Source organism: Meriones unguiculatus, chromosome 3, assembly GCF_030254825.1.
Source record: "Meriones unguiculatus strain TT.TT164.6M chromosome 3, Bangor_MerUng_6.1, whole genome shotgun sequence".
Lineage (NCBI taxonomy): Eukaryota > Metazoa > Chordata > Mammalia > Rodentia > Muridae > Meriones > Meriones unguiculatus.
Genome location: NC_083351.1, coordinates 17,083,832 through 17,096,050, shown reverse-complemented (window position 1 = coordinate 17,096,050; position 12,219 = coordinate 17,083,832). Strand labels below are relative to the sequence as shown.

At 46.4% G+C, this 12,219-nt stretch overlaps 1 protein-coding gene across 1 annotated transcript in view; it reads right to left on the bottom strand.

Moving 5' to 3' along the window:
• Positions 1-407: 407 nt before the first annotated feature.
• Positions 408-12,219, bottom strand: part of Maco1 (macoilin 1) — a 62,838-nt gene continuing 51,026 nt past the window's right edge. The window contains exons 8-11 of the mRNA XM_021643181.2: positions 11,717-11,899; positions 9,978-10,098; positions 6,043-6,217; positions 408-2,281 (exon numbers count right to left, since the gene is read on the bottom strand). Of these exons, the coding sequence (XP_021498856.1) occupies positions 2,079-2,281; positions 6,043-6,217; positions 9,978-10,098; positions 11,717-11,899 (682 nt within the window). The 3' untranslated portion in view covers positions 408-2,078. The remainder of the gene's footprint in view (positions 2,282-6,042; positions 6,218-9,977; positions 10,099-11,716; positions 11,900-12,219) is intronic.

Sequence of the window (12,219 nt, the reverse complement as noted above, 5' to 3'; positions counted from 1 at the left end):
ACTAAGTAGCCAAGGAAGATCCTGGGAAGTGGGCGAGGGCAAGGTAATGTGAAGGGAATTTGCTCTCAGGATTCTCCTTCTCAAGCGGTCACCTCCAGGCCTGCTGCAGTTGGGGTCTTGGGAAAGAAGGTTGCATAGAAGCAAAGCCGGCTTTGGCTTGGAACGGGGAGAAACAGGCAGGCGGCACATGAGGATGGATGTGTCTTGAGTTTAGAAATCAAAGCAGCTGTGGCACCTGATGCAGTCCTCTCAAACCTGGGGCCATGCTTCCTGCTCGGCACCGTGTTGGCACCACCATCCGACCTGGGGCTGAGACGAGCTGAAAACAAACTGGCTACCACCTCAGCCCCACCAGAAGCATCTACCTTGCTGTGTCTTCCTGAAAGGTCAAAAAGGCAAAAAACTAGTTTTATCAGTAAGAAAATGTTTATTCTTTTGAACCCCACAGGGGAAAAAAAAAGAATGCAGCCAAGACCAAGTATTTAACGAAAACAGTGTCCCAAAGGCAGCAAAATGGGGGAAACCTCAACACAGTGACAATTTTCCATGTTTTTGCACAAAGATGGGGGATAAAAACAAAAACAAAAACAAAAAACTATGACAATTCTGAGTAACACTTTTGTGGTGACGTTTACACAGATGATTCAAAAATGCAAATGGCAGCAACATGCACCCCTGGCTAAGCTAGAAGTTTGCTTTATTCCAAAGTAAGATCTGTGATTAAAAGGGTGATTCTCTTTAATACTTCTAATTTCACTGACTGGTTTGTCCTACCTAATTTGCTTTAAATGAGAGATACATGCCAATCAACAGGAAATTTTAGAACTATGTCCTTCTAGAACACATGGTATGGAAGCAAAGCCAATCGGTTTGGTTTCTTCATTTCCCCAAACTTCCAAATGCAACTCTGCTTTGCCCCGCCTCTCCCAGCCCTCCCACTCCCTGGTTTTTAACACCTTCCAAACGTCTGTGTAGACTCTCTCTACCAACCTATTGTGCACAGTTGAACCAGGACCTTTGTGCAGAGTTTAAGTCTTCAAAACAAAAAAACAACAAATCTCCTTGGCACGAGAGCTCAGGAACAGTCAAGCATCTGTAAACCATCACACGTGAAATGATGAGAGTGGAGAAAGCAGCAAATGACATGTGGGGAACTGCTCCTAGACCCCGGCTGCATTAGCTATCCTTTGGCCTCTTTCACACCCAACAGGCTGCTTCCCTTAGGTGCTTGACTGGCAGCAAGCACAGAACCCTGTGTGCTTCCCACGGGGAAAAAAACCCAAGTGGTGGCGCGGTGACCAGCAGCCCAGCCACCTACCAGCTGTACAACAGGATCCACAGTGAAATGGACAGATAGAAGACAGATGACAGAGAAGGGGTCGGGGTGGGCTGGCAATGACCAAGTTTCCTCTTGAAATGTCTTTTCTCGAGGCAATTCAAAGACTACTCTGGATGTGATCTAAAACTAAAAATGGACGGGCATGTCAATACCCCAAACACGCGGCACAGGCCTGCCAGGAGCCTCATTCCTTAGGTCTCTCTCAGCCCAAGTGACACTCCCTCCATCTGTCTGGTCCTTGGAGGGGCAATCAATCTTTCTTCTGTAATAGCAATAATCATCTTTACTGCAGCTTTGGAACCAGAGCTGTGCCGGATTATTTAGCCCTCTCACACTAGGAACTAAGCTTTCGTTGTCATCCATGTAAATACAACGTGCAATTTTCTTGCTTATTTAAGAACAAAATAGAATTGAAAAGCAAAAACTCTGATTTCTTTTTTTCTTCAAGAGGAAACTATGGAAAAACATATAAAAAGGCAAAATTGGCTACTTGAAATCCAAGAATGGTTTTAATGTGTTGGCCAAGAAAAATAAACTGCAAAGTCCTGTGAGGTCTCCTAAAAACTCCAAGAACAACTGATGGGCGGTTCTAGTCAGACCTGGGTGTTATCCCCCCTTTAAAAATGACAACATACACAGTCCCACAAAACACAATATCAACTTTTTTATCTTGACTGCCAGAGACGCTGCTTTTCGAAGCCTTCTGGTTCCGAATGTTGGGCAAACACACAGTTGGCTTTCATTTCTTCAGGGGCTGGTAGACAGAGGCATTAGGATCGAGTCCAGAGGGGCTGGTCTCCACAAACTTGGAAGAGTAATGGGGGGACACGGGGCTCAGGGGACTGGTGGCGGCACTGTATGTTATACTGGGCATGACGGCCATGACTTCAGCTATCTTCTGTTTTAGGTCCTTGATTTCTTGGTCTTTCTGAAGGATTTGCCCTGCAAAACCAAAGACCTAGCATTAGTGAGGAGGGAGAGCTCACACACACACACACACCCCAGGCCATTCCTAGTTGCACCATTTGGTAAAGGCAGGCAGATTTCCTGTAAGAGCCCAATAGTAGGGCATTTTCAGGCACTGTGGTCCATATGCTATTCTGTCATTTTTCTTTTTAATTATGGAAAACGTTGGGGGAGGGGTTCAAGAAAGCAGCAGTCACTCAGCAGCCTGAGGGGTGATGGTTTTACAGCTCTGCCTCCTGAGCTGGGGCTTTTTTTCTGGAAGGCTGGGCTCTGGGTTTTAAACCAAGGAACATAGAACCAGGGCCTTCAGGTTCTCTGACAGAAAATAGACAGTTATGGGATTGGTGCCCAGCTGGCTGGCACGGTGCCCTCTGACCTCTGCTCAGCACTTAGCTGGCTGCTTCAGCACATCAGACAGCTCAGCCCTTTGTGTGTCCCATGTCTGTGCTAGAAGATGAGGTTCCCTGATCAATCTCAATTAATGCCCAAAGACCTACATTCTCCATACACCCCAAGCTTTCCCTTTTGCTCTGGATCTCTGTAATTATGACAGCAGCTAACAACCAGCATCCGTGGCACAGGGATTCTAACTGCTCACAAATACTAACCCTCTCCTCCTCCCAAACAAAAGAGATAAGTATTATCGCCATCCACTTTATGATGCGAGAATAGGGAACAGGAAGCTGTACCACATGGTCAAGGTGTCCTGCCACAAACAGAGCTGGGAGCTGACCCCATACAGTCTGGCTGTAGCACCGACATCCTCCCAATGGCACTCTTCCATCCCCTTGGGCAATGGCTCATCATCTCTCTTCTGGATCATGAGTTCTGTGAGGGCAGAGACTAATTTCCCATTGCTAAATCCCTGCATCCAGCCCAGGACAGAGCCACGGCTTCCAAGATTATGCATCTTGTTCAGACCATCTGTTATTAAGACACAGCAGGACTGAAGCCAGGACCACCCTGTTCCAATCCACGCAGTCTCCATCATGCCTGACCTCCAAGTGAAAGGAAGAGGCTGTGTGCGAGCAGCCCTTACTGTGAGAACACAACAGTGTGTTCAAGATGTGAGAAGGCTGGGTGTAATGGTTCAGAAGGGTGTAGTGGAGATGAAGAGTCATTGTTACCAAGATGACTAACAGCACAGGAAAGAACAGGTTTGGATTTGAATTACTAAGTTGGACCAGATCCGGAAGGAGGCAGTGAAAAAGCAGGGAGGCAAGAGCGGGAGAAAAGAACTGCACCCTCACTTCCTTCAGTGCCCCTAAGTTTCAAGTAAGCACCAAACAGCCACTTTCTCTTTGAACACAATGCACTTCAGATGAATACAGTACTGAGTGGCACCTGATACATTTACCCAACGCAGACCTCAGTCTGACTGAATTAGTTACAGGAAAACACTCTAAGAGTTTCGGCATGGACCCTTTTCTCTTCCCAAACATTTGTGGGCTAAAGTGGAGTACAGCCATGCCAGGAAGCCTGATACCCTGGCCCCAGAGAGCAGGTGCTCCTTCTGTGCCAGGAGGATCTTTCCCAAGTGCACAGATCTTAGCAAAGAGGGCTGGTTAAGCAGGTGTCCATTCCTCAGTGCTAAGCCAGACAGAAAAAAAAAAAGTGTGGGGGGGAATGGGGGCCAGTGGGTGGTGAGATACTCAGTTGAAAGGCAGGATCCCTGGAAACCTTTTCAAGCACCTGTCCGTGAGCCCACAGACAAGGTAGGCCCTGCTCAGTCACCTGGGTCCCCGCAAACCTTGTAGGTGGGCTAACAAATGTCACAGCTTCTCTATTTTCTAAACATCGACAGGCAAGGTGGGATGTGCCCAGGGAGCGATGGATGTGCCTCACCCGGGTGTCTGAGGAGCAGTGTCCCAGCCCAAACATACTCCCTCTTCACTCCCTAGAACGTCTCTGAGCTCCTGCCCTGGTTCCAGCACCAGGGCAGTTCTCGGGCGCCTCAGCTCTTTTCATATACTGTGCTCTTCCCGCACTGTACTTCCTTAGGAGACAGCACCAGCTTCTGAACTGGCCTCTCTGCCTCTGTTCCACTATCCACTGGAAGAGCCGAGTTCTCTGGAAGACCTAGGGACTACATACATTCTTCAGCATGCTTCATTCACAGCCCCCTTAAGCTTCTTCTCTTTTCTTCCATGGCCCCCAGACTTGGGGCTACCAGCTTACTGGCCTAAACAGTCCCAGTGCTGTCTTTACAGCCTGTACCACTCTCCACTGGACCGTCCCCCCCCCTTTCTGCTCTCAGGATTCACCCCACAAGCCTACTGACTCCTGCCTGCATGATGACCCACTAGTCTCCCTTCTCCACCATCCTTTCTACCTGGCTTGCCTACGGCAGTACTTCTCAAAATACAGGCAGCATCCACAGGGTCCACAGCACAGAACAGTGCCAGAGCACCACTGCCTTCTGTAGTGAGCGCAAGTGGGGCCTCTGGTGAACCATGCAGTGGAAAAATCTCAGTAAGGTCAACAGCAACACAGAAGAGAAGGCAAATATTTTCTATCAGGTCAGACAGTAACTATATATGATAAACATAAAACAATGATACTTTTCATAAAATGACAATGTTAGTATGTAATGTTTACCCCCACTTTAAATGGATTACTAGCTATTTTAAGTTTTAATTTACAGTAGGTAAGGCACAGCTAGATAATCTACATGAAATAAGTTCATCCAGGGTGGTCAGGAATCTTAAGCATCTGGGCCGCACTACCCCAGTAGACTCTGGGCTTTCCAGGATGGCGGTTTCCAGAGCTTGGAGAGTCCCTGCTTAAGAACCCTTTCCATGCTCCAGGTCAACCAGTGGAAAGGTTTTCTCAGTATTTGAGTCATTTCGGTGACTAATCAGTTTTGTGGACAAAAATCCATTTTTCATCAGGTCATGCTGTTTGAGAACCCCATCCGCTCCATGTCATCTGGAGTGAAGTTCTATGCTCTTTTCACTGGCCACTCCTCCAGAGCCTGGCTGCTGCTATCCTGCCTCACCTGGGCCAGCAGACTGGTGAGCCTCTTCCACACCCACAGGCTTTGCTCCTGGCCTCAGTCTCTGCGCAAACGCTGTAAGTTAAGGGCTCCTCTGTGACTGCCATGTGACGAGGCATCTCTGTCTTCCCTTCCCCTTTCTCCTCCCTACTTTGCCCACTGCCCTTGCCTCTATCTTACAAATACCACAATGACTTGCTCACTGTTGTCCTTGCCTATTGGTTATCAGAGACACGAGCAGGTCTCAGCAATTCTCTGCTGGGTGGATGCCTGTTCTCTATACTCCTCGGCTATACTACCCAAGCTACCCTAGCCTGCTGCACTTGGAAGGTGGAAACGATCTTCTGCAAGAAGGCTTATTGACCCTCACTCTCATCATGCACAACTCATCACTTAGGCCCAGATTAAACATCAGCTCCCGTGACGTGACCCAGCTTCTTAGCCAGGCCTAGACCCCGCCCTGCCTCTCTCTGTCCCCACAGACTGCACACACATTCTTAAACACTTACACCCCTGGAGGAGACACTCACACTCTTCTCTGTGAGTCCAGCACTCAATACACTCCATCTCAGAATCCCCCTGCAGCATGAACTAATATGACTTCTAATTTCAACGCTGGGCATGCTAACAGATTAAGGAAAGTGCTGAGGTGCCCTCTGGTTCAGAGATCTGAGGGAGGTCCACTCTACGCACCCTATGACCTCTATGCCCTGACACCCACTGGGGCCCACTGCTTTCCTACCCTGGGCAATCTCGAGCTGCCGCTTTGCATCACCCAGTGCAGAGAACAGGTCCAGCTTGATTCTCGTTTCTGCGCTGAGGCTGTTCTCCAGGTGCTGCGTTTTGTCTTGCATGGCAGAGAGTGCTGACATTAATACCTCGGTGTCCTTCTCATTTTCTTTGTACTTCCGAAGCTCCTATCAACAGTGTTCAAACAGGGATGTTACGAGGCAGTTTTGGCACTGATGTATATGAGCTAGCTTGAACTCAAAAATTAAGTTCCAGGCCTATTGACATGACCATTAGAAGAGAGACTCCCAATACCTTGTATGTTTATACTTCATTCTTAGCATGGACCATTGCAATGCCCATGTAAGATTCAGATCTTCAAAGGCATTCAGAGGGCTATTTGGAGCATGTGGCTGGAAAACAGTGGCCTCTGCTTCCAAACCAAGCTCTCACTCAGAGACTTATTCAGAGCAGAAACACTGTTCTTAGCTCCTTGCAAAGTGTCTTATGCTGCAGTCACATTTGTAAAAACGTGCCCTAAAAATTGCAAAAATGTGTATTTTGATAAGGCAAACTGCAGGAGAGCCCACACAACAGTTGTTATTACAATCAGTAAGTGCTGAACTTGATTCTTTTTCTTTTCTTTTCAAAACATGGTTTTATAATGTAAACCAGGCTGGCCTGTACTCTCTATGTAGCCCTGGCTGGCCTTGAATTCACAGCGATCTGCCTGCCTCTGCCTTCAAGTGTGGGGCCACCATGGTTGGCCTGAGTTTTTCTAAAGACAGAAATCCAAACTTATTTCGGAGAATTAAAAAAATACAAAAAAATTGAAAGTTACCCATAATCCTTTAATATAATAGAAATCATACCATATGTACAGAGCTAGATTAAAGTCCTTTAAAAAAACTAAACCTTACATCATTTCAACTATTCGGGTTCCTAGGTGCTGGGCTATCGGCACAAGCTACCACACCTGGCTGAAAACAACCCTTTGGATGGCTCAGTGACATTCCTGTATGTATGCATACTGTACCTTAAGGAAATATCTGCCCCATTAAGACTGTTTCCTGCTGGGCAGCAGTGCCGGCACATGCCTTTAATCCCAGCATCTGGGAAGCAGAGGCAGGTCAATTTCTGTGAGTTGGAGGACAGCCTGGCCTACAGAGTGAGTTCCAGGACAGCTGAGGCTACAGAGAAACCCTGTCTTGAAAAATAAACAAACGCAAATACTTTATTTTTTATCTCTAGACCACTACACTGAACATGGTGTCAGTCACTGGCGAGGTTTTCTCTCGACTGGCTTCCTAAAGGAGCATTCTAGAAGTATGTGACCTTTTCTTTGAAGCTCTACTCCCTGTAATGTGAAGTTTTGTTTTGTTTTTTAAGATTATGTAGAGTGCTCTGACTGCATATGTGCCTATACACCAGAACAGGGCACCAGAACTCATTATAGATGGTTGTGAGCCACCATGTGGTTGCTGGGAATTGAACTCAGAACCTTTAGAAGAACAGCCAGTGCTTTTAACCTCTGAGCCATCTTTCCAGCCCCCAATGTGGAGTATTTTATAGTACCTTCATTAAGGTTGAGATTATCTTTTAAAATCCTATAGTTGGGCATGTCAGCCCACAACTGCAATCTCAACACGTGGTAGGCAGAAGCAGAACAACTGTGTCAAAACAAAACAAAAATTCTTTGCCAATTTCTTAGGAGAGAAATGATTGTTAAATTTTACATTCATGTCATTTCTAGGTAATACAAAGACATTTAAAATTTTTCATATTAATTTTAATTTTTAAAGGTATTTAACTTTATGTGATCATATGTGTGTCTGGGTGTGTGTATGTGCACCATGTGCTTGCAGGATCCCGTGGAGGTCATGAGGGGTCAGACTGTGTTGGGGGTTGGTCTGGTGCTATGTATTCAAATGCTAAATCCTGGAGCACAAGCTCTCACTGCTCTCCAGAGGAGCACATTGTCATGTATGCCAGGTGTATGTCATGTATGCTGTGTAGACCTTGCTCCCCAATTTAAAGTTGTTCTGTTAATAAACAGCTAGAAGCCTGTAACTGGACAGAAGAGAAGTAGGCAGTGCTTTGGTTCCCAAGTGAGGTCTAAGGTAGGGGCCACGAGGCAGAGAGAAAAAGGAAAGGAGGAAGAAGGAAGTTGCCATGGGGCCGTATGGACCTTGAGCATGTGGCTATGAGGACTGTCCTGATGGAGCAGAAACAGCCCAAACGGAACATACGGCAAATAACATCGGGTACATGTAGCTGGGAAATAGCCAAATAGCCTAGAGGGCTGATACCTGCCCAGCTCCAGTGCTTTAAAGTTTAATTTATCAATCTAAAAGGTCTCTATGTCTTTTATTCAGGAACTAAACAGTCTCAGGTGGGATAGAAACCCTTAACAGATATTCAGAAGTAAAGGGGGGCATAGGAACCCCTCCCACATAATTCTAATAGAATGGCTAGAACTAGGGCTACAAACAATTATGAGACACTCTGTGGGTGTTAAAATTGGCACCTGGGTTTTCTGAAAGAGCAGTAAGAGCTCTTAGCCACTGAGCCATCTCTCCAGCTCCTATTTTGATACAGCTGTTGAAAATCTGGGGGTCAGAGGCCACGAAAGTTGATTCTCCACCATGTGAGTAACCGAAGTCATCAGGCTCCCAGTGAGCACCTCTCTCTCATGAGCCCTGTCATTGATCCTGATGATCCATACTTTTAGCACTTAGGTGTCTTCTGTAAATTATGTTGTATCCTTTATTTCTCTGTGTATGTTGGTAGCTTTCACCAGCTATTTATAATCCTAAAGGTGCTAATTATTTTAGATATTTATTGGTATCTGTACTTTCTGTTTGTTCTGTGTTTTGTTTGTTTGAGACAGGGTATCATTATGTAGTCCTTGCTGTTGTGCAACTCACAAGAACCACCTGCCTCTGCCTCCCCAGAGCTGGGATCAAAAGCGTGTGCCACCGCACTCAGTATCTCCCTTTTAAATATTTATAACTTTATTTTTATTGCATAAATATTTTGCCTGCAAGTGTATCTGTTTGCCACGTGTGAGCCTGGTCCCTGGGGATGTTAGAAGAGGGCATGATATTCTCTCAAACAAGAGGCAGTGTGAGCAACTGTGTGGGTGCTGGGAATCTAACCCAGGTCCTCTGCCAGAGCAGCCAACGTGCTCAAGCTGAGCCACCTCTCCAGCCCAGCACTCACACCCAAGGATCTCTATCTTGTGTGTAGAAGAACTGGAGTTACATATGGCTGCGAACTGCCATGTGGATACAGGAATTGAACTCAGATCTTCTGGAAGATCAGCCAGTGGCCAGTGCTCTTAACCACTGAGCCATCTTTCTTAGCCCTCCTTCCCTTCTCTTTTTCTTTCTTTTTTTTTTCAAGACAGGGTTTCTCTGTGTAGCCTTGGCTGTCCTGGATTTGCTTTGTAGATCAGGCTGGCCTCAAACTCACAGAGCTCCGCCTGCCTCTGCCTCCTGAGTGCTGGGATTTCAGATGTGTGCCACCATGCCAGGCTAAGTATCTCTATCGTATTCACGTTTTGTTGTCTGTGAGTTTGTTTACTGTTATTATGCTTAGAAAGTCTCCTTGTATCTCAAGATCAAATAAATGATCCTTTATTTCCCTATCTTTCCTACATTTAATTCTTTTTCTGAATTTCCATTCCTGTGTTAGTAAGGTTTTATTTTCCCCCATTTGTCCCGCTATTCCAACCCTTTTACTGGCTCATCTTATCCTTTCCTGCTGATCTATGAAACCACCTTCACTACATCAACACATGCAGCTCGAGTTTGGATCTGGCTAACCAAGTAGGACAAGATCAAGTGCCCTTCCAGGTAGATGATGAAAGAGGGGCTTGTGTAAAGGCGCTGTCTGACACTGGAGCACAGGGCGCTGCAAGGACGGAAGGCCTGCCCCACTCCTCACCTGAACCTTCAGCTCCAGCTCCCTGATCTGCTCCTCCTTCACCTTCATGTCCATTGTGAGCTTCTTGCCCTCAGCTTCTAGCTCTCTGATCCGACTCCGTAAGGTTTCGGTGCACTCTCCCCTTTAGAAAAAGACGGAGGAAATAAGGTTTACAGTTTTCCTTCTATCACGGGAGATTGGCATGAAAACCACTTTGGATACAGAATCTGCATATGCTCAGATTCCTCAGATAAAATAGCAGTTTTTGCATAGACTTTACATAAAGCCATCTCTAAATTACTAACAGCCAGTACAATGTAAACACTATATCAAGTACTGTCATGCTATACTTTAGGTGTTCAAATGTTTTCTTTTCTTTTTCCTTTTTAGATTTCACGTTTCTCTGAGTGGCTCTGGCTGTCCCGGAACTTGCTCTGTGGACCAGGCTGGCCTCACCGAGATCCGCCTGCCTCTGCCTCCTGAGTGCTGGGATTGAAGGTGTGCCACCATGCCCAACTTCATTTAGATCTTGCTGAGACAGGATTTTATTCTGCAGCACAGGCTGGCCTTGATCTTGCAATCCTTACATCTCAGCCTCTTTACAGTCATTCCTTACCACATTCTGTAGTTGTACCCATCTGCAGAGCTGACAGGTGGGCTGAGTGCTGTTGCTGCAGGGCTTGCATAGTCTTCTTATAATCTAGGGTCTGCCAGATTTTAACTTTTGACTCAATATGCTTTTTCTCGATATTCTTTGAAACTTTCAACAATGATCTACAATAATGTTTTGTTTTTTGAGACAAAGTCTCTTCTCTATGTAACCCTGGCTGACCTGCTGACTAGGCTGGCCTCAGTTACAGAGATCTGGTTGCCTCTGCCACTTGAGTGCTAGGTTTAAAGGCATGGTCACTATACCCAGCTATTTAAAAATTTGTATTGTGTCTGTGTGCTATGGAGGATGGCAGTCAACCTCAGGTGCTCTCCTCGAGCCACCTACCTTGTTTTCGGAGACAAGGTCTCTGGGAAGTGACCATGGACCCCAAGTGCCACATTACAAATGTGTACTACCACAGCTGTTTTTTCACATTGGTGCCAGGCAAAACCATCCAGTTTTCTTACATAGGGACTGAACTCAGGTCCTTATGCTCACACTTCAAGCACTGTGCTAACTGAGGTATCTCCTCACCCTCTAAAATAATCAGGGGTTAAGGAGATGGCTCAGCAGTTAAGAGCACTTGCTGTTCTTGCAGAACACCCAGGCTTGTTTCTCAGGACCCACTTGACAGCTTACAACCACTGATCATTTTAGCACCAGGAAATCTAAAGCCTTCTGACTTTCATGGGTACTGCACATATGGTGCAGCCATACATGCAGGCACTACACTCATAATCATACAATTAAATAAACTAATCTAAAAGATATTTTAGGACCCCTCAAACCACCCACATCTGTGTTGGAAGCGCGGACAGCCTTGAGCTGACAGACGGCAGATGGGGTCTCGGAGCACTCAGCGAGCACAGAGAATGGGAGAGAAGCTCAGGCGTGTGGAGCACGGTGTTCCCGCACCTGCTTGGTGCAGTCACCCTGAGATCAAATGCTGGAGGGCAGTGGGTGCTGGCCCAGACAGAGATGAACCAAGCTCACCAACAACTCACGAGGCAAAGCATGCACACAAATTACTGCCTGTCCCATCCCACTCACACATCAACTCCCCAAGGAAAGCTAACCTCGACTAAACACTCCAGAAACATGGACATACCTGGACGCAGCAGCAAAGGCAACGGCCCGCGCAGCAGTGGCTTCTTCTAACTTCTTCCTCTTTTTCTCCTCCATTAACTGCTTTTCTACAAAGCTTCGGGCTTCCTGCTCAGCTTTTAGCTTTTTCTCCAGCTGGCTGATATTCTGCTTGTCTTTTTGCTTCATTTGCACAGCATTGTGTAACCTGTGTGGAAATGATTGTCACACAAAATCTTCTCATTCGACAGATTCACCACAAGCCCTGAGAAACACGGCCTCCATGCAGCCTTTCTCTGTTAGGCAGGCGTAAATGGAAGGTTCCAACAGCCAAGTATCAACTTCCAGTGTGCCCGAGAAAAACATGCTCATTACTACTTAACAGTTAGTTCTTAAACACTAACAAGCCACCTGCTTTATGTAACCCAGAGTCAGCTCTGCCCACAGCAGGCAGGCAGAAGCCATGGGTCAGAAAGTGTCCACTAGAGACGGTAGCGTTAACTCTAGTTCCCCAGAACACTGTGAAAA